Genomic DNA, 23,813 nt, shown 5'->3' on the forward strand with positions numbered 1-23,813 from the left:
CATTTACAAACACAAATAGTAGCCTCTTGTTTTACAATTTAAATACTGCATGTGGTCGAAGAACTCAGAATATAGTTCACAATTCTTGACAACAAAGAAAATATAGCTTTGTGCTCGCTATATAAGGTGATTTGCCAATTAGAGAGGTGCTTGTTGGAAAACACTGTTTTACTTAACCCAAGAATAATCTAAAGAACAAACTAATTTAAACTTTTGTAGCATTTCCTTTTATACTTTAAACTCATGCATCAAATGTAAGTACTTTTCAGTCAAGTTATTGTCTTTATGAGATGAATTACTATACTAATATATATGGGTAATATTTTAATCAGTAGATTTATTTTTATATACATAATATATACAAGTGTAGTTTGTTTCCATTGGAATGATGCAGTTTATGGGGGCAGCCAAAGTTCAATTTTGAGAAGTTTTCACTGGGCACCAAATAAGCCACAGTTTGTTTTGGAAAAAAAATAAAAGTTCATCATATAAATATGCATAAGTGCAAACCACAAAGTTTTGCTCTTTACTATAAATGACATACTTCTAAACATTAACTATAGCTTTTTATTGCAACATTTCTAAATGTAAGATGAACATTTGCATTTCATGGAATCCCATAAAATGATTGTCCAAGAAAATGAATTCTACAAACCATTATAAGTTATAGTTACTGTGACTTATATCCATCATTCAATTTTTGGGCTGAATATAAAAGGCTTTTGAAACTCATCAAAATCCCAAATTAAGTTTCCCTTATCACAAGGCCAGATTTTTGTAAAAACAATTATATAAGTGTGTATATATATATATATATATATATCAGAAAGTTTCCTTATCAAAGGGTAGATCTATTCACTGGAATGATTCCTTTTAGGATAAGAATTTCAAAAGGTATCTAGCTGAATAAGAAATCTTGACAATGGGCTCAACATGGGTAACTGGTCAACGATTCATCTACAGTTCTCCATCTGCCCCTTCTAAGTGGCTGCTCCCTGTGGATCCATACAGTAAGAACCACAAGGTCACGGAAGTATTTTTAAGCACTCCAGTTTCATAGTGTATGTTAATGGACAGAATAAAATGTATTCCTTCAGCTGTTCAAGAATAGGGCAGGGGGTAGATGAAAGGAGAAACCAAGGAAGACAGAATTAGATCTCAATACATGCTGCTAACTTAGTGTTCTTTTAACCTCTAATGCTTTTCTTTACCTCCAGCTTTTAATTTCACCAAAATTTCCTGTTGTCTCTTTACTTCTAACAATTACATCCTGGCCAGTAATAGGATAGGATTCTACATAATGCTATGAATTTGTGTAGATACACACAAATCTATGCTGAGCCTTTGGTTTTGTGGAGGAGAATTTAAACATTTGAAAATCTTGAACTAAGCTTACATTATCTGAGGTATGACTAATAAAATAATAAAAAAGAAACACAGTGGATTAGAAAATACAAAGGAAATACCCATGTTACACATAAGCTATGGACACATGTGTAATTCAAAAATGGCATTAAAATGATTGTTTATCATATCAATTAGAGTAAGAAAAGTAAGAAAAATATGCTCAATGCAGAGGTAATTTTAGGGAAAAATGAAACAAAAAAGTTAATAAAATATTTTATCTGCATCAAAATATTCTTTGGAAACCAAAAAAATAAAATGCATCATGTCTGTTCTTCTGTGTGTATCTGTAAAAGTCAGAAAAATATGTAGTCCAGACTATTTAACTTTCTGAAAAATGTGGGATTCTAACTATCCCCTAAATGTAAAAGAAAAGGCTTATGTGTTCTTGAGCTGAAGTAGTACAATCCCTGTATTGAAACACAGAATTCCAGTTCTGTTAAAAGCAAAGAAAGCATTTTTTTGTTTTAATCAAACCAAAACACATGACCTGATTTCCATACAATCTAAATTCCATCTGAGATTGTGTCTGAAAGTTCTTCAAAGCTCTGAAGACACCTGCAGAAACTCCTGAGAGTAAAGAGTAGTTTCTCCCAAAATGAAGATGAGCATTATCCAAAGCGGAACTTGAGTCTGTATTTCACTGTATTGGGATTTTTTCGTGGTGTAGACAAGGGGACCTTTGGCTTGACAGGATTAGGTGGCTTTTTCTTTTCGGGAACGGTAACCGTGAAAGAAAGTTCTGGCTGTTCAGATTGCTTGAATCTTGGTAGAAAGTGGGTGGATATATGCTGGGGTTTCACACGAGGACTGCAGCCTCTTTTGGCTTTTCCTCTTTTATTCAGAGCCACATACCACTCCCGCCCTGTCTTTTCAGTTCTGTGGATTGCTGAAGCATAGGTATTGTAGCTGTTTTCTTGAAATCGCTCCCTGAATTTGCAGTCATCTGTAAATTTGGCCTAGAAGTGGGGGGAAAAAAGGAAATTACTGTTGTAGCATGGAGACCTAGAACTAAAAATAAAATACAGTATTTAATTGATTACTAGCCCCTCTTCTCCATTTCCTTTTCTAAAATTATGCTTATTTCTTTCAGAGTTCCTTTTTTAAATTCCTATTTTTGTTCCTAAATTCCTACTTTACTCATCTCTTATCACTGTATTCTGTTCTCTATGCATTTGGAGACATAATGCCATTGTATTTTCAAATGATAACTAAAAACTCTCAAACATTTGTGACTTTCCATTTTATTTAATACATTGAAATGCTTCCTGCTCCTAAAGAAACTTAACATTTGTAGTTAACTTTTCTAACATAAACTTTTTGTACCCTCAACATCACCAAGAAAACAAAAAGAACTCTATATGTGCCTGGTAAAACATGAATGAATATGTGTTTGCAGAAATAGGATCAAATTATTCATTTGAAACAAGCATATATTTTTCACTGTTATCAGTGCAATTTGTGCTGCTGAGAGATGGGTAGCATATGGCCCAATTAATATTGCATGTGCTAAAGTTGTTTAAGAAAAAAAAATGTATCCTTACTCATGTGAAACAGGACAGTATATCAGATTCCAAGACGGAAAAGCCATTTGAGTCATCAGCAAGACTTCAGTCAGATCTACACACACACACACACACACACACACACACACACACACACACACACACACACACATACACTCAAGCCTTTAAATGCTCAGGAAAAAGCCCGCAAGTAGATATGGATCATGGCACAGCTTGATGAATGGAATTATGACAGCAATATGCAAAAGGCACACTGACACAGAGGAAGAACATCTCAGAGGGTCAAGAAGACAGCAGAGGAGCAGGCAAAACACCCTAGAAACCCTGACATTTGAGTCAGGTCTTCAAACTACAGCTGTGTATTAGAGGGGCTTTTGAGTCATGCCCTCAAATAGAGTTACTTAGATTGGCTGTAAGGGAGACAGGTGAAAGGAGAAAGAATTTTCAGGAAGCAGGAATGATAGGTTCCAAGATCCTCATGGCATCCATTTGGGAAGGCTGGGAGAAAGAACCATCAATGAGACTTCCAACAGAAAGCCAATACCAACATTGAAGGGCTTAATTTTGAGCAATCTAAAGGAATGTTGTAGAAGACAAATGAGTATGCAGTCAGACGTGCTATCAAATACTAACTTAGCAGACTGGATCTTAAACTTAAACTTTTTTCACAAGCCTTCTAACAACAGGACCATTTGAAAAAGAAAATATTTTTCTAGTGAAGGACTCTGTAGTTTTCTTACAAGTAAAATGCATCCACAGCCCCCAGGGAACCAGCATTCCCACATGAGTCTACACTACCAGGTTTATAATTTCATAATGTTCTGTTTGCATAGAATTATTGGGTTTGGAAGAAAGAGTTGATCTTAATATGTAAAAACTCTAAAACTGTAATGATTCTATATCAAACAAGGAAAGTTCTAATTGGAATAAAGGGACCCATTTTTTCTTACTTTCGCTAATAATGCTTTTCCAAATATTTTTCTAAAACATTTCTCTTCAATATAGATCCCAACATTGTAATCTAAAACTACGCTGCAATATACCACAAAGCAATTTACAGAGATTCACAATGACTTGGGACAAGTCCTGGCACTATCAGAAAAGAATTAAGAAGCAGAGTTTTTCCAATAAGACATTACCTTAACTTATAAGTTTACCTAAGTTACTGCCATACCGGAACTAGGATGTTTACATGTTTAACTTCTGTCACTCTCCTCATGGTTCTCCAGATTTAGGCTCTAGCAGGCTGAAAGCCGGTGTGTTATTAAAGAACTACCACATGCAGATGGCATCATCTCTTCCTGTCCGAGGCTCAGGTCTAGGCTTAGGGTGACAGTGATTACGTGGCTTTAGAAAATCAGTTATTGTTGCACTTTGAAAAAGACTTTCTTACAAGTTAAATATAGACTTGCCTATAGCTGCTTAACTCTTACAAGGGCTCTTTCTCATTTAATTTGCTTAGTCCAAAGTTTTAATTTAAAATAAAAGCTACAATCATCTGGATTCTTTCTGGTTTCATGAAGGATAAGCAATAAAAAAGAATATTAAAAAATATATCTGAATAACTGAAAAAAAAAGAAAGACACGAAACATTTTGGAAGTGGGGCTGTGGCTCAAGTGGTACAGCACTAGCCTTGAGCTGAAGAGCTCAGTGAAATGCCCAGGCCCAGAGTTCAAGCCCCATGACTGACAAGAAAGAAAAGTTACAAAGACATGGAACATTTTATTTAATAGAGTGACAGGGGCTGAACATTTGCCTAGCATATATGTGAAAAATTTTCTTCTTAAAATGTCATTGAAGGCCAGGAGTTTGGCCTAGTGGTAAAGTGCTTGCCTAGCATTGCATGAAGACCCCGGTTCAATTTCTCGATACCACATACATAGAAAAAGCTGCAGGTGGTGCTGTGGCTCAAGTGGTAGAGCTCTATCCTTGAGAAAGCCCAAGGACAGTGCTCAGGCCCTGAGCTCAAGCAACATGACTACCAAAAGAAAAAGGCATTGAGGACTGGAGCTGTGACTCAAGGGATTGAGAATATGGCTCTGATTTCCATGCTCAATTATGCAAGGAAGTTACTAACACACACACACACACACACACACACACACACATGCATGTGCACTCATGTGTGCTCACGTTCATTTTAAAACCTTATCAATCCTATCCAAGAATTCTTCATTGGTCTACCATACCTCTAAAATTATGCTAACTAGAGATTTTCTCATTTTTCCCTCCAGACTCATACTGAAAAGTTGTTTCTTAAAAGCAGTCCTTTTAAGTAGATAGCTGGTCAGGCAGTAGATTTTTCCAGGGTCAGCTAGATGTCACAAGGAGTAGAAAGCACATTGTTCTAAGGACTCACACACCATGTGCAGCATTTCAGCTGTTCTAATTCCTACATGAACATAGGAGTAAAGACAGTCAGACTATTTTGGCTTTCCTAATTGACTTCTTATTTAATGTTTTGTCTGAAAATTGGTCCCAGCTCTCACAGAACATAGCCATTTGAACAAATATTTCAGTACAACTTTTTTCATCAGGAGATCAGTTTCTTCTTGAAAGACAGATTGCTCCTGCCAGGGTTCCTGGCCTTTCAGGGAAGATGGTGATTCTAAGTGGTATATCCTTGTATACAGTGGCAGGCCTGGAATATCAGACATGAGAGTCACCAAGAATCATAGATCTTGGCTGCAGATATTAAAACTTACAAATTCATCTTCAGACGAATGTGGATAGTAAGCTTTCTATTCTCATCTTCATGTTTAAAGTCTTCTGTGAATTAGCTTGCATCTTTAATAAAATATATGCTTCTTTGAGAATAGAAATATAGTATTTCTCCAAGAAAAAGGCAGGAGCTGGGATATAGCTCGTTGCAAAGTGCTCTCCTAACAACTGTGATGTCCTGGGTTTGATCCCCAGTACCAAAAGAAAAGGAGAAAAAAAAAAAGTAAGTTGTTCACTCCCTTAAGGGGTTAAATAGGGACACAAATTAAATTTCAAATAAACTGTTGAAACTAAGGCAAATCTTCTCATTTCCTTACAACCATTAGCAACCAGAATAAAAATAATCATCCAATGTTTGTAAAGTATCACTATTTTTGTACTGAATTCATTCTTAATAGTTTATCCAATATATTTTTGACCCTAACACATACCAGAGAGTGTGCTAATTGCCACTTCTATAGAGGAAAACAATGTATATTGTCCTCATCCTATCTATCTGAATTTCTCCTTTTAATTTTCTTTCATTCATATTACATTCAACAAGCCATAATTTAAAAGTCAAAATAAAATGCTTGAGTTAACTAATTCATTGTAGTTTAATATTGACTTTAGTTGTAATTAAGTTTAATATTAATTTTTGAAACAAATAAATCTTAAATTGAACTGTGTTTAAATATTCAAATTATTCTAAGGAGGGAAGCCACACTGCTAAGGAAAACAACTTTAAAAATAAGAAGCTACTGGGCCGGAAATTTGTCCTAGTGGTAGAGTGCTTGCCTAGCATGCACGAAATCCTGGGTTTGATTCCTTGGTACCACATACATAGAAAAAAGCCGGAAGTGGTGCTGAGGCTCAAGTGGTAGAGCTCTAGCTTTGAGAAAGTCCAAGGACAGTGCTCAGGCCCTGAGCTCAAGCCCAGGACTGGAAAAAAAAGAAAAAAGAAAGAAAAGAAAAATAAGAAGCTACTGTCTTAAGTCTATTCATCTCTTATAGTGAAAATTTCATTTTAAATAACAGATTATTGCCACGCCAGTGGCTCACACTTGTTATCCTAGCTACACAAGCAGCTATCTGTGAATCACTGTTCAAAGCTGGCCTGGGCAGAAAAGCCTGTGAGACTCTTTTTTTTCATATATTTTTTATTGTAATTAATCGAAGGGTTACTTGATATTTGCCAGATAGATGGTGCATTAATTCACATACATTGATACCCTTTCACATGTCTTGATCCCCATTTCCCTCCCCCCACCCCCACTCCTTATCTTGTTTTCCCTCTTCCCTATCCAATTTAAAATAACCAAATACAAATATATCCAATATATCAGGTAACAAAGTGGGATACTGTAACAATATGAGATAACCAAGGGACAGCAAAAGAGATGAAAGTTAACATAGTACATTAAGGACAACAATCACTCATTATACGTCTTTTGTTTCTATATCCTTTCATTTAGCATCATACTATATGGCCTTATGTATCAAGGTTCTTATCTCCAACTAACTACTCAAAAATGGGAAGCAGAACTGTGGCAAAAGTGATAGAATGGTAACCTTGAACAAAACAACAACAACAACAAAAAAAAACCTCAGGAACTAGTACAGACACTCTGGAAGGCAGTTTGGAGGTTCCCTTAAAAACTGAAGATAAACCTTCCCTACTATCCTATCATACCACTCCTGGGCATTTATCCTGAGCATCATAACCCAGGATATGATAAGGACACCTGCTCAGCCATGTTCATCTCTGTACTATTCACAATAGCCAAGCAATGGAAACAACCCAGATGCCCCACTGCAAATGAATGGATACAAAAATGTAATATATATATATACATATATATATGTATATACATATATATATATATATACATACCATGGAATTCTACACAGTCAACAGACAAGATAAAATAATGGCATTTGCTGGGAAATGGATGAACCTACTGTGAATCTTGTTGAGTGAGACAAGTCAAGACCAAAGGAACAAAAGGCGCATGGTCTCCTTGATATGTGGAGATTAGATCGAAACAGTATAAGAGTGATGACTCAATATGTGGGTACCCAAGGTTATGGACATGATCTTAGAGATATAAACATAACTACATAGACATAAAAATCTATGATGGGATAGATACTCTATAGACATAATGTTTTATATAGATTGATATGTATCTATGATATACAAACTCTCAGCTTAATTTTGATTATGTTCTAAAATCTATGTGCCAGTGATTGCATATAGAGATTCCCGTCTTGAATACTTGCTTGTTAAACATGACATTTGAAATATGATGTAAAAATCAGTGTCAATAAAATATTTTTTAAATATGCTGAGGGACAGCACCCAAGCCCTGAGTTCAAGCTCTACCACTGACAAAAATAAAATACTTAAGCTGGGCTCAGTGGCTCATACCTGTAATCCTAGCTACTCAGGAGACTGAGACCTGAGGATTGTGGTTCAAAGCCAGCCCAGGCACTAAAGATCATGAAACTCTTATCTCCAAATTGACCACTAAAAAACAGGAAGTGGAGCTGTGGATCAAGGGGTTGGGGGATAGCCTTGAGCTGAAGAACTCAGGGATAGCACCCAGGCTCAGAGTTCAAACCCCACAACCAACATAAATTAAAAAAAAATACTTCATGAAAGTCATTTTGAGGTCAGCTGTAGTGGGTTTTGCCTGTAATCCCAGAAATTGTGAGTGTGTCGGGAGGGGGAGGAGGAGAAATGAAACAGGGAAGTGTTAATCAAGTTTTATAAAAGCCAAACTAGGGCAAAAATAGAACATTCTAGAAAAGGCTAAATCTCAGATTATAATTAAACAGGGGCTCAACTAAACCAAATAGGTAATTCTCTCTTAAGGACTATTTAAATAAAAAACTCTCTAAAGTCTGTTAGCAGAGATGCTTCTTAATAATGATCATATTCTTTGATGATTGCAGGTCTTGTTAATGAATGAATGGGAGTGATGTGAATGCCAATTCTGAGCACGCAGCTATGGAAAGGATATGAACAGAGCAATGCTAGAATATACGAGCATAAACCTTGGACTTTGTGACATAATCACTTTTAATTCTCCATTTCACTTAGTTTTCCTTTTTAACTTGTCTTTTTATCCTTGAGAAACTCTATGAAGTTAAGAAGTGGAAAAATGAAGATGTTATAGTGGACTGTAATAAAAACAATTCTTGACCACATCATGCTGTAGGCATAAGTTTCCTTGTTGCATAAATATTCACGTGGCAGGTTCCTCTACCTCCATTCAAAGGTAGAAGAGCTCTCTTCAGAAATTGCCTTAAAATTATTCTAGGAGTCAGTTCAAAACATGGATTTTCCTAAGTCCTATGTCTAAAGATGGTTTCAGTTCATGTGAGTTGGAAGGCATAAACGTGCCTCATCAATAAGCATCCTGGGTGATTTTGATACAGGTGAAGTAAAGATCAAATCAGGAAAGAAGTGAAAGATGGCAGAAACTTTCTGAAACCCTAAGTTGTTATAAAAAACTGGGATCTTCAAGGCTACTGCCTATCAAGGAGTAGTCTACTAATTTATTTACCTCTCACAGTAATTTTGTGACTGTTAGGATACTATTATTTGACTTTCAATCAAGAAAATAAACAAATAAATAAATCCATTTAAATCCTTTTATTTACCAAGTGCTGAGTTGGGCATATGATTTAAATCTAACTTCTGATACCTAATGTCCTTTCTAATACATTATATGAGCAACCAAGTCTGTTTCTCAACTTTTTTTTTCAGTGTACTTGCTCTCAAGCCCTTCCATGTTAAAATAGTGACAAATGTCAAGTGCCAGTCCCCAAACCATCAGTAAAATATAGCCTCTCCCTTCTTTCAGGTCAACATTCTTCTCTAATATTATTGCACATCAAAGACTTTTTCAATAAAGTGCTCGTTCTCACCAGAATTACATAGTAAAAAAAAAAAACAAGGGAAAAGCAAAAGAGCAATGGCAAAGCCACCAGTCCATGTGGGGGAAGCAAAAATTATGGAACACCTAGTTTTTTACTATGTAAATGAAAGATTACAGGGGAAAGGATGTTTCTACATAAATGTCTTGTTATAGTTCACCCCCTCCCCTGGGCCAGCCAGCTGGCGCCCTCTGAACCCAGGAGAGGAGTGTGCTCTAGGACTCCTTTAGGCCGATCAAGGGAGCATTCCATGCCTGTTCCTTAAACTCTGCAATTAGCCTCCTTCCAAACGTGATCCCCTAAATCCTGGAGAAAGAAAAAGAAGTCTACCACATGCTTCACTTGGGATCTTTAACATTAGCTAACATGTTCTCCCCACAACAGGCAATGAACACTTATGCTTTGTGAAAGAATAAAGAATACATGGGTACTACCATTCCATAGATCTGTTTTTTTTTCTAGAAATCAAAAAAAAATATGGACAGCAGAACTGCAAAGAACAAGACTATGAAATCCTTGCCTTTTGCAGTATGAGATTAGAACTGTTGCTTCCAAGCTGGTTCTCTGACAAAAGAGAAGCACAGGCAATGAAAGACTACTGTCTGCACAGCAGGTTTGGACCCAAACATAAAAGGCCAATGAAAAGGAGGGTTTTAGAGGCTAGCCTCAATACCACATCTGTCTGATCTCAAAATTAGGAAGAAAGCAATTGTGAGGCTCTGTTTAAACATTAAGTTGACTATTTTTCAAATTCTCCTCTAAATGTTCTATATGTACAAAATCATGTGGTTAATACAATTTTTCTCATCTTACTGTTGAGAAAACCAAAGAATTTAGAAACACTAAATGAAATGTTCCAGTAAATAGTGGAATAGCTAGGCATTAGGCAATCAGACTGCACACTCACTCATGCAGTCAAGGGCTTTTTCACTCTTACATCAGAATCCACCTAGGAAAAATCCAGAAAGGCTCTCTGAAGGATTTTCAATAAGGACTCAAACTTTCTGAGGAAACAGGAACTCACAGAGAGACAGAGACAGAGAAGGGCCCAGACTGAGAATATGGAGATGGAGGATAGCTCTGACTCTTGGTGATCTGGGAAGCCATTACACCTTCCTTCTCTCCGTGATTCCTGACACATTCTGACAAGGAGAAGACAAACTTCACACTGTAAAGAATGTTTGAAAAGCACTGCATTATAAGTTCTTGTATACGTAGAGTTTATTAAAAGTTTTAAGGAGAGCCACATGTACAAAGAAAGTTGAAATGAGAGCGAGGAACCTCAGGTATGTAGACAGTTGGAGGTGAAAACAAAACAAAACAAAAAAACTCAAGGAATTGAGGAATCACTTCATGATTTAATTAGGCTTCCAGCTAGTGAAAAAAAATGCTGATAATAAAATTGATTTTTTAAATCCAAAAAAAGTACTAATAAGAATTCAGCACATATAAAGAAAATGACCTCAGCATCACCAATGTCTCCTAAATCGAATTGCTCCATCCTACCATTATTTTTACCTTCTTTATTTTTTGGTCAATCCTGGGGATTGAACTCAGGGCCTGAGCACTGTCCTTGGGCTTTCTCAAGGCTAGAGGCTCTACCACTTGAGCCACAATACCACTTCTGGCTTTTTCTATGTATGTAATACAGAGGGACCAAACCTGGATCTTTGTGTATGCTAGACAAGTACTCTACTACTAGGCCAAACTCCCGGCCCCCATTATTTTTATCTTTGTGTCCACTGATAAGGAAATAAAATGAAGACTTCTATGAGCAAAGCAAACATTTTTACTTTTTGGAAGTTTATCTTCAGAAGATTTCCCTAAGCGAAACATCATTATATTCAAAAACTAAGAAAAATCTGTGTTCAGTTCTATAGTAGATATAATCTTTACTCTCTGGAATTCTAAAATCAAGTACTGGAGACAGAAGTGAAATGAGAGCATTGAGGAAAGTTTAGTATAAGAAAGAGCTCTGCATCTAAGAGAGAAAGAGAAGAGGTTTCAGATAGAAAAAACGACAACAAAAACTAAATTTGTTACTTTCCATGTCTAATATTTCCTACTTATTTAACTGAATGTTTCAATTATTCTTAGAGTAATTCATAGTATTCATTCTTTAGCATACTATGTGCAAATATTATTGAATTCTGCACTTACTGATTCCTTTAAGTAGGCAGAAACAATGTAATTGGTTCTAAAACACAGTATATTCCTTTAAGCAATAAAGTTTTATGGTATTTAAAGAAAGAAAAAAAACTAAGCGGGAATAGTTTGAGGTCCGATCACTTAACTTTGTAACCTTAGGAAAACAATTTCACATCTCTGATTTTTTTCTCACCTCATTATCTAATGACAGAATGTGAGTGAAAGAGATTCCACAGAACTAGTCCTGCCTGGTAACTAATTAATATCCTGTTGGCATAAAAACCAGGTTGAAAATGGACCATTATCCACAAATATTTTTCATTATAATGGCAGATGACTTGTCCCAAAATTACATGAATACTTCAGACTTCAGATTCTCATTGACTTTATAAATAGAACCTTATAGCTACTCTATATACCAAGGTACAACTCTCAAACTACGTATCTAATACATATCTATCTAATCATAGCGTGTTTTGGTGACATTGTGATTGCTAATGAATTAAATCTAAATAAAATAATCCCATTTAAAATGATATAGACACATTTTAAACATGCTTAATTAGAAACTGAAAACAGGAAAGAAACAAGCTGGGTATAAAACTGATAATAACTGGGATTAATACTTATTTCTAAGATCAAATTCTTTAAGAATTAATCACTTCATAATTTAATTAGATTTCCAGCTAGTAAAAAAAGCGCTAGTAAAATCTCAGATAAGAGAAAGTGGGTTTGGACAATAGGTTTTAAAAAGAATCCACATAATCACGGGGCTTAATTTTTATCTACGATTCAGCTCAAAGTCACCAGAATGACTTTTATATCAAAGAGCATTGGTGAATGACAGGAGCAAGACTTGCTTTGTAATGTGTAAAAGTCATTATTCCATGAAATAACTTTAGCCTGCCAAGAAGAGAAAGACTAACAGATGCTGTTTTTGCATTATCTGCATTATTCCCACTAGTCCTCCTTAGACATTTGGGTCAGATTTCCAGAAATTTGTTACTTGCTTTTGACAGAGGAATCATGTATCCTAACCTCTTGGTTCGACCTTTCTAATTGGCCTCCACTTATAATACTTTCCTTTCTGTGGCAATTATCTTAAGCAGGTCCAAGTTTCATCTACGTTTTGCTTGGATGTGTGCATAAATCAGGACTGTTTTTACCTACAACAAACAAAGCAGTAAAAGTTCCTTTACACACACTGTTTATTATTATGATGTTGAGTTTAAGATATTCCAAGTTGTTAGAACCTTAAAGTTAATGAAGATGACATTAATCTGTTCAAGTGCTTAATCATTGTTAGAGCCATAGGTAGTTTTTAAAATTCAAATATTGTTTTAAATAAAATGAAATGACTGTCTTTACCACAATGATTCGTAATTTTATCTCGAGAGAAATACATAAAACCACCAACTATTTGCAATTTCTCAATCTGAATGATTATTTTATAAATAATATATTATAGCTTGCTGAAGTGCAATAATCAGCTCCGGAAATAAAATAGATAAATTTTAATTCTGTCAGTAAGTGACTTCAAAGTCAAAAGTTTTCCATTTATTTTCATAAGCCAAAATTTTGGTAGATTATTATATTTATATTATATGTAAATTATTACATATAATAGTATGTAATATTTATTACTGTATCAATTACTGCTCTAAGTACTTTATACATATTGTTTCATTTAAATAACTGCAGAATTCACTCCCTCCAATGATAGTGTTCTTTAAAAACTATCAACAAATCACCTCTGGATATTAAGGAATGAAAAATTGTAAAAAGTCTTACACATAGAACCAAATAGAAATCTCACTGAAATTATAAAGTTCTGTAAAGTAAAAATCACAAATAAGTTTTGTTTTGTTTTTTGGGGTTTTTTTGCCAGTCTTGGGCTTGAGCATTGTCATTGGGCTTTCTCAAGGCCAGAGCTCTACTACTTGAGCCTCAGCACCACTTTCAGCTTTTTTCTACGTACATGGTATGGAGGAATCAAATCCGGGTCGTTGTGCATGCTAGGAAAGCACTCTATCACTAGGCCAAACTCCCGGCCCCATACAAATAAGTTTAAGTTGCTTATACTCTTAATTAAAAATTGTCAAAAATACTTTGAAATTTTGGAGAGTAATATTTTGACCATCTATTTAATGCAAACTAAGGGAATAAAGATTTAAAAACTGGCTTTAAAGAAGTTTGTTTTCAAATTACTTCATATGAAGAAACTTGAAATAACACAGAAAAGAAAGTTTAACTAACTTGTAAGTGCCATGAATATTAATACAAATAAACCAAAACTTAAATTAGATATATTTTATTATCCTTTAAACATCTTCATATTTTCCAGGTGGCTGAATATTTTCATACCAAAGCAAAATAATAATTTATAGATTGATTATAGATTGGCCTAGTGATAGAGTGCTTGCCTAGCATGGACGAAAACCCGGGTTTGATTCCTTGGTACCACATACATAGAAAAAAGAACTAGAAGTGGTGCTGAGGCTCAAGTGGTAGCGCTCTAGCCTTGAGAAAGTCCAAGGACAGTGCTCAGGCCCTGAGCTCAAGCCCAGGACTGGCCAAAAAAAAAAAAAAAAAATATATATATATATATATATGTATATATATGTATATATAGAAGCGCTATGAAGTTTTTTAAGAGCAAAATTAGTCTTAAAAAGTCATCCTACTTGATGTAATTAAAATATAAGATAAAATATAAGAAAAAAGTTCTCAAATTCATCAATTTTCCCTATGGGAGATCAGATTCAAATCATGATTTCTCCCTTACTAAAATTTTTAAGGTAAAAATAACTACTTTTACCCATGTTTTAGCATCATAAGTAGTTTACAAAATTAAATAAGCACTAAACATACATGCTACCACATAAACAAGTAAAATTAAAATCTTGATAATATTACCTTAATAGCTTTCTGTCCTTGAGCCTTTCAAATAAAAGATATCAACTATTAGAGAGGGCTATTTCCAAATGCACTTTACCTCTGAAATTTTGGTAGATTATATAGTATCTTTCAAGTAAACAATATATTTAAATGATTACTTACAGACATGCAAACAATTCTCTTGGCTATAAGAATACATAATACTCTAGGAAAAAATTAACTTCTCTGAGCCTTATCAATTAATTGAGAAGACACTTAATTCTATGTTACAAAAGTAAAATCTCCATAATACCTTTAGCAAATAGAAATGATTCTACTTACACTTGCATGGAGTTTTCCTTTTTTTGACATCGCTAAAAATTTGTTGCTGAAAACTCCTCGTATTCCTACAATCCCCTGAGACACAGCAAATATTTCCAAAATACCTAGGATGACAGAAATCCCAAAATAAAACACAAACTCTTCTACATGTCATTGTGAAGAATTAAATTTCTACATATTCTTTATTACTGCAAGTAAAAAGAATGATGCTTTTTGTGGTGTTTACTATGTTAAAAAAATGGCTAGCATTCATTACGATTATTAATTTCAAAGCTTAAAAGTTTGCTTCTGCTTACTTTTATTGTACATAACAAAAGCTGTTTTTAGTAAACAATATTTGACAATAGATTCTTTTCAAGTTCTAAAAGGCAAGACATTTTCTAACTCTTAAAAAATAATTTGCATCCATTATTTTGTCACTGAAGACAATATACCACTTTAAGAATAAGCCATTCTAAAACCTGGAAAAGAGCAGTAATTTGTATAAACTAAATCCCTCTTCTCAACTTCTCACAAATTAAATAAGTATATACCATACTCAATCATTTTTAGTGGTGCTCTTAAATTGTTTACATAACAGGATGCTGAAAACATAATAACTTGAAATTATTGTCTCAGTGAAGTGTTTAATGACTTATACTTTGAGACATGTTGCATTTTTAATCATATCCTAGAAAATTAATGAGATATTTTATTACATTATTACTATTTTATATTTCATTATTACAAAGTCCACATCTACTGAGTCAAGAGAATTGCTCAACACAATTCAAGTATTTTAAGATAAAAGTCACAATCATGTACGTATAATTGGAAAGGCTGCACATTTATCATGAAATCATATACAATTTTATATAAGAAAGCATAATGTTTTTGTTAATTACCTGAACTTTCAATAAGTAAATAAACAAAACAAAGTTCACTAGACCTAAAAGAGAATCATTATTAGAAAGGAACAAATGAAAGAAAAGGAAACAAGAACAAAGGAAAAGAGAGGATAGACTATCCCAACATGTTAATGTATACTGCTTGAAGCAGTCTACTAAATTTATTTATCAGTAGAACTCTACTAGTACATACAAAATTCAACTTACAAAAAGGGAGCGTGGCCGGGAGTTTGGCCTAGTGGTTAAAGTGCTTGCCTAGCATGCATGAAGACCCGGGTTCAATTCCTTGGTACCACATACACAGAAAAAAGCCGCAAGTGGTGCTGAGGCTCAAGGGGTAGAGCTCAAGCCTTGAGAAAGTCCAAGGACAGTGCTCAGGCCCTGAGCTCAAGCCCAGGACTGGCAAAAAAAAAAAAAAAAAGGGAGCGTGTATAATATATAATATACACAGATAAAGTTTAAGCAAGTGCATGGCCCAGTGAAATCTAAGCACCTTTAAATGTAGCAAATACTGCTTCTGACTTGGTTTCTTAAAAGTAATTGATTAGAAAATTCATGGAGAAAGGGGAATAACTTAAATAACACTTTCATTGTAATATTCTTTGCTCAGAACAAATAAATCATCTTAGAAAAACCGCAACTATAACTTAGTTCCTCTCCTTTCTCTTCCCCCCTTCCCCCACCCTGCTCTTTTTGAACCAGGCTTGAATCCTGGTCACTATCCTTGAGCTTTTTGGTCCTACTATTTTTCGGACTCTACTACTTGAGTCACAGCTCTATTTCCAGCTTTTTGGTAGTTTTGCCAGTCTCATGGACTTTCCTGCCTGAGTGGCTTCAAATCATGATGCTCAAATATTAGCTTCCTAAGTAGTTAGGAATCTAGATGTTAGCAACTGGTGTCTAGCAATAACAATAACAGATTTATTTTAATGGAAAAGGGGAGTAAATAAATTACTTTTACTTTAGTAAGAAACTACTAAGGAAACAGATATCCCATATGCTTTTTCCTTCAGAATATTTTCAAAATGCTGTGGCAACAAAATTTGTCCAACTATGATAAACATGCAAAGACTTCGAAGGATTCTCATTGCACTGTATAGCAAAGTACATAGAATACTTTTATAAAGTTAATTACACTATGGGCATATAAGCTTTGTATGCTTTATATAAAAATATAAATTACTTATATAAATATGACTGCATACTTCATATAAGTATTTAAAATATTTTATACAAATGCAAATTAAGTAGTGTATTTAAAACATTAAATTACCAGTCTATACCATGTTAACAGAGTGTATTTTACTTTTCAAAGTTAACTTACACAGGCATAATATAATAATGGCATTGCTTACATATGCTCAAGACAGCTAATACAAGAATAATATTGAGAATATGACAGATTATTTGAAATATCTTGAAGAGTATGACTATGCTTGTGAACTCTATGTAAGCATTTGTTGTCAAAAATAAGAAGGGAATAGATTTTAAAAGTCTTTCTAGTTGGATTAATAGATACAAAGGCGACTGTGGAGTTGGTTGAAAAGTAGGCCAGGCTTCATCTCTACTGACTTATACATTGTTAGAAGTTTCTATTTCATTCTCTGGGAAATTATCTGGCATGATAAATGCAAATTGATTGTATATTAATGAAAAATATATGGTAATACTAAAAAGAAAACCCTCATAAGCATGTGTTTTCAGCTTAACATTTAAGATCCTGAGATAAAAGGGCTAAATACTTAATAAAGATACTACTTTTTATATGTTATTTTTAAAGGAAAACTTACTTTGATCCATTTTATTTGTATATGTAACTACACTGTACAGTTTGTGTATAGAGAGTATATATAACTTTCATTGCAATGAATTTTGAGAGGACTATAATCTTACTATTTTCTGTGTGAAAGTTTGTTTCCTTAGAAATTTCTACATACAGGGCCAGGAAGGTGGCCTAGTGATACAATGCTTGCCTAGCATGCAGAAAGCCCTGGGTTCAATTCCTCCTTCCACATACACAGAAAAGGCGGAAAGTGGTGCCATGGCTCAAGTGGTATAGTACTAGCCTTGAGAAAGCCCAAGGACAGTACTGAGGCCCAGAGTTCAAGCCACAGGACTGGAAAAACAAAACAAAACAAATTTCGATGTACAAATGAGGTCTTACCAGAAGATAGAAAGAACTGATAATTTTAAAAAATTGAACCAGAAGTTTAAAACACATGTTTATACAAATTATTGTATTTATTAGGGTGAAGAATGATAGAAAAAGATGCAATTAGATTTAAAAAGTATTTTCTCACACAAGAAAATATCAGTATTGGTGTTTTAAATGTTAATGTATTGTGGTTTAATATTGGATTCACTATTAAGATTATGACACAAAAATAACAAATGCTTTCACATTGTCTTATTTTTTTAAATATTGGTGTAAAAATCTATCTGCTTCACAAATCAACTTCCTGCTCCCTTTCCTGAAACAAAACAGGATATTATTTTATTTAGTTTACAATGTCAAACCTCAATAGCTCATTAGAGAATTGCACATAGGATTTTAAGCCCATATACATTATACCACCCATTTATAAATTCCAGAAAACATTTCTCTACCACCGACATTTTTTATTTCAGTATTTTAAAGACATCATTGGGGGTCAGTGAAAATCCACAGCATGTGTCTTATGAATGCCAAGATAGAATGCTTCAGGAAAACCACAGAAGATAAAGCTTGTCAATGACTGCCTGTCGTTTTCTCTGACACTCACGGTATCCTCTTCCCTGCTTCCATATACCTGATGGGTATTCATACAGAAACAGGTGTTCTACTTACTGTCCTGCTCTTTTGGGCTTCTCTTGTTTGGTGTTGGGGCTAGGTCCATACAAACTAACTCACAAGAGAGCACTAGTGAGGTGTACTATTTTCCCTAATTTATTCATGTTGAGGAGAACTAAAACAAGAGGTTCAATGATTAACATAAGAAGCCTCTAGGTAAAATTTCAGGGTGAACTTTGAGGTGGAGAGAGGCAAGGATTTCTTGGTGACTCTGAGATTGTACACCCAGTTTACTCTACTTATTTTAAAAGATAAGTGTGTCTTATGAAGTACATTTAATTCAACAAGAAAATACATGTAGACCTTCTGTTTTAACTTAATCCTCTTCAGATCACGAATACAGAAGTACTCTTGAAGGTGTTAGAAAGAGTTATAGACTTGATGACTAAATCTAGAACTACACAGACATTCCATGTGTGCAGAAGCTTTGAACTGCCCATCTAAAAATTCCTAGAGGAGGATATTTTAAAGCTGAAGTTTTTCTACATGCATCCATGAAATAGTTGGTATAATATGCCAATTTATCAAATCTGAGACTTATTTAGTAACATAAAATTTCCACTTAAGCTCCAAACAATACAGTTCTGGTTTATCAAGGCTTACATGGTTTATCAAGATTAATGTCTAATGAAACACCAAAACTAATAGCAATTCATTTTTTAAAAAAAAAATCAGTAAAATTGAAGGTTTCAGTAATCAAAATGTGAATGCAATTTTTTATATTCTATGTGAATGCTTTGGCTGACATAGCCATAACTTTTCCTTGATTTCTTAATTATACTGGTACCAGGTAAGTCAATTTGAACATTAGGCCAAAAAGATACTTGAGCCAGTGCCAGTGGCTCATGCCTGTAATCTTAGCAACTCTGGAGGCTGAAATCTAAGGATCACAGTTCAAAACCAGCCCAGGTATAAAAGAACATGAGACTCTTACCTCCAATTAAGCACTAGAAAATGGGAAGTGGGACTGTGGCTCCAGGGGTAGTGTGGTAGCCTTGAACTGAAGAGCTCAGGGACATTGCCTAGGCCCAGAGTTCAAGCCCCATGACCCACAAAAAAAAAAGAAAAAATTAAGACTAGATTAAGTGATACATATAAACGTAAGAAATCATGTTTCAATATATATGAGCAGATCATACTTCTGATGGTAAAACTAGAAAAATATTCGCAATTTTCAAAAATATTTATTGTTGAATGCAAATTGTGAATACAGATGTTCATGCTTTCTGACAAATTGTATTACTAGGCTTAACAGGACCAACTAGAATGAAATTCCATGGCAAAATGTTCACTTTTTCTGAAGTATATGGGCTTATAGCAAAAAACAAAAAGAATATCAGTTTTCTATTATTGCTAACTCTGGCAGTAGTTGAATTAGATGATAATGTAAAGTAAATCTACCTTCTATAATCCCTGATCCAGCTCACCCAGCCTCTCTTGTAAGACACAGTGTTTCCTATAAGCAATAAGCAATGACCAACACCACAGTTTACACAATGTCAGGAAACTACCCAGGGCTGCCTTCAAAGAGCTGAATGATCAACTACAGTTAGCAAGATGTTGCTGCTTCTCTTTCATAGCTATGTAAGGGCAGAGACCCCTTTTAACTTTGTTATAAACCAATCTGTTCAATAGTAAAATTTTACAAAGCAGTATTGACACATGGGCATCACAAAGCAATCACTATGACTTGAATTTTTAAGACATAATTTACTCTGTGTGAATAAGCAAATGAAACATCAACAAAAACTAGCACCAAAACAATCATGTTTAGTGCAGTATGTATCCAACAATAATTAGTGCATGCATAGATGGATGGATAAGTGAATAAAAGCAATTCATGTGAAAGACAGACTAAACTCTGGGTTGTTTTAAACAGTAATATATTAGGAATGAACTAATTACATTCTATGCAGGCACTGTTTAGGTGACATTCCTGTTCTTTTGAAGACATATTTTTTAAGATGGGTTTAAAATAAGTTGTATTTATGTGGCAACAACAGACAATGGGTCAACACCTTCTTTAGCTGAAATGCGTTTCTTTGTTAATCAGTTTTTCTCCATTAGCAAGACCTAGCTACAAAAATCTTTAATTCCAGTGTCTTTATAGAGAAAACAGTAAATGTGTTAGGAATGAGCCTTGTTTTTAGTGACCCTAGACATATTGCTTTAGCCCCTGGGTTCCAACTGTGGCTTGCTGTCTGGTTACTTAGGGACTTTCCTTAAGCACAGAAAGGTTATCCAGGGCTAGCACTGCTTTCATGGATAAACTACAAAAATAGAATAGGGAGGTGTTTGGTTTGGTTGTTTTTTTTTTTTCTGAAAAGGAAAAGGAAGATTTCTCAGTGGAGAATAAGCTTGGGTGTCTGACACTCTGCAATGTGATCCCGATAAATAGAAATAGAGAAACACAACTAACCTTCTGTGCCTCTAAGTCTCTGAAAACTCACCTTCACCAGAACAGATTGTTCTTTATTTTTTTTTGTCTCTCCCTAAGATGGGAGTTATTTGATAGGATAAAATGAACTTTAAAACCCAAATATAGGCTTCTCTGGGGAGCTTGGCCTGTGTTCATGGGGACACGCTTTTCTGGTGGCTCACATTCAGCTCAGTGCAGATGCCTAAGCCAGCTGCAATCTTAAACCCCAAAGACTAAATGCAGGCAATGGTCAGAAGGTGGACTTGTAAGAAGCATCGGGTCTTTTGCTCCTTGCTCACTGACCCTTCCAGAGGGAGCCTGTCAGCCAACCACCCCACTGATGTTTACACCTTCCAAAGCACTTCGTGGGCTCCTGCCACATTTTCAAGCACTCCCTGAAGCCTTCACTGCTTGTTCCTCCTGTGCCTATAGAAACCTCATGCCCCAAAGAGGCCTTTGGTGTGAAACAAGTTAGGTACACTTGTGAACCAACCAGCTGATTGGATGATAGGTGACTGTGCCTAAAGTTCTATTTTCTGGCCATATTTCCTTTCTTCCTGGGTATCCCAGAGGCCCTAGCTGTGTTTTTTATATGGCTGACTAATCTCATCTCTGCCTTCTTATCTCCCCTCCCCTAAGGTGGTCTACATAGATCACTATACACATTCACAAGCCACTTTCCCCTCGCTTCCTAGGGGCAGTGTGAGGCTTAAGAGAAGCAGCTGTGATGAAAGGGGAGAGAAGAGAAGAGAAGAGAAGAGAAGAGAAGAGAAGAGAAGAGAAGAGAAGAGAAGAGAAAGAGAGAGAGAGAGAGTAAGAGTATTGGGAAAGCCCAGAAAGATGTATAACTTGTTTCTTTAAAAGTTCTGCACCCATATGAAATCGACTGTATTAGACATTTTTTTTTCAAAATAAAGCACTTCCTTCTCATTGTCTTTGGGTTCCAATGAAAAACTGGCCAGCTTTCTCACAAGGTGTTTTCATGGTCTCAACACACTAAACGTTACTAAACCCAATTAGTGGAGTTAGTCATTGCAATGTCCAAAACAAATCTAGTTTTCCAGATCTCACTGCCTTCTTCCAAGCAGGACTCTCTGCTCTCCATATCTATGTTGATCTATCCATCTAGACAAATACAGACACGGATAGATAAGCAGATGATAGATGAAACACACGTGTACATGTACATCTACATATTTAGGTGTGTGCACACGCGCATATAATATTAAGTGGGGATTCATGGTAGCACTTAGAGAAGAGACGTATTTGAGTTCTCTTCAAAGAAACAAACAACAACAAAAAAACAAGCTATGCATAGGAAAAAGTGATGGACTTTGACTCCTACTGACAGACGCCAGCCTAGTTCCTAAGCAGAAGAAAAGCAGAAATTGTTACAGAAGGAAGGAGGTGTGGGGCAGGGGAGGCTTTTCCCCTAGACACGATTAGCAGCTCATCTTTGGGACTAGGCATCGCGGGAGCCCGATGCCCGTAGGTAACCTGCACCTCCAAATTCGTCATTCCTCACGCCCAAGCGACTGGGGTTGCGTGAGCGCGCGCGATCGAAACGCATCTCCACCCATGTTCCCTGGCTAGTTTCTGGGACCAGCTGCGTCCCAGAAGCTGGGAGGGAGTCCAGGACGCGATCCCGGGAACGCCGGCGGCTGCGCCCTGGTGAACCTCGGCCACCCCCACCTCGGGCAGGTGTGGAGGGAGAGCCAACAACTTACTTAACATATTGGCTTCGTGGGAGCCGTTGACTTTGCCATCCGGGTAGATCTGCAGATGGAAGCCGATCCCCACTCTGCAGTAGAGGCTGCCGGTGCGGCGCCCCGAGGGGCTCCACTGGAAACTGCCCTGCTCCGCGCCGCCGCCGCCGCCGGGGCTCCCCGAGGAAGAGGAGGCAGAAGAAGACGAGGACGCACGCGTGCTACTACTATTCCCACTGTGGCTGGAGTCCCCCGGGTTCCTCTCGGTCCCCGCCGGTCCGAGTTGCCCTTTGGGAGCCTGCCGCTTCTCCCCGTGAGCCCAGGCACTGACGATCAGGTGGCTGAGGAAGAGGAGGAGGAGGAAGGACAAGCTCATGCTTCCAGCCGCGGGGGTCCTAAGCGCATCTTGTAGGCTTGCTTCTGGGCTGGGCAGCCCCGGCGCGTCTGCGTGCCTCTGGCGCTGGCCCCCTCGCCGCCCTGGGTGGACATAGCCTCGGGGAAGAGAGAGAAAGAGACAGAGGCAAGAGAGAGGGAGAGGCCACCCGAGCGGATCTCGCGCTGGCACCGGGATATTTATAACGCCGGTGATCTCACTGCTCCGCGAGCGCCGGCGAAGCCTCCCCTCACCCGCCGCGGCACTCCGGGGCCGGCGCGGGGAGGGAGCTCCGGGACCCGGGGGAGGAGGGGAGGGGGGTGTGAAGGAGGGAGGGGATGGGAGACGGGGAGTGGGAGGAGATGCCGAGCTGCACCCCGGACGCTGGGTGCGCCCACACCAGGGCCACGCGCCCCAGCCGGGCTCACGCGCCACCTCCCTCTCCAACTGGACCCGACGCGGCGGCGCCCACCCCGCGCGTGGAATGCCGCTTCCCAGCTGAGTCCTCCGGGGACGCACGCAGCAATCGGGGTGGCGGCGGGGGCGGGGGGGTGAGGAACTGGAGGTGGAAATGTGGAAATTGGGCTGGCCTCTTTTGCCACCTCTCCTGTGCACAAGTGTCCCGGCAGTGCACAGTTCACCACACTTCTTTGCA

General features: G+C 36.8%; 1 protein-coding gene across 1 annotated transcript; it reads right to left on the minus strand.

Annotated features, from left to right (window-relative positions):
• Positions 1–849: 849 nt before the first annotated feature.
• Fgf5 (fibroblast growth factor 5) lies at positions 850–23,405 on the minus strand. Its single transcript, XM_090344003.1, has 3 exons — positions 22,807–23,405; positions 14,944–15,047; positions 850–2,363 (listed from the first exon to the last, which is right to left on the minus strand). The coding sequence occupies exons 1-3, from the start codon at positions 23,159–23,161 to the stop codon at positions 2,016–2,018; spliced, it is 807 nt and encodes a 268-aa protein (XP_090200129.1). The 5' UTR covers positions 23,162–23,405; the 3' UTR covers positions 850–2,015.
• Positions 23,406–23,813: the final 408 nt, after the last annotated feature.

This window comes from Megascapheus bottae, chromosome 13 (assembly GCF_031878675.1).
Source record: "Megascapheus bottae isolate mThoBot1 chromosome 13, mThoBot2.hap1, whole genome shotgun sequence".
NCBI classification, from domain to species: domain Eukaryota; kingdom Metazoa; phylum Chordata; class Mammalia; order Rodentia; family Geomyidae; genus Megascapheus; species Megascapheus bottae.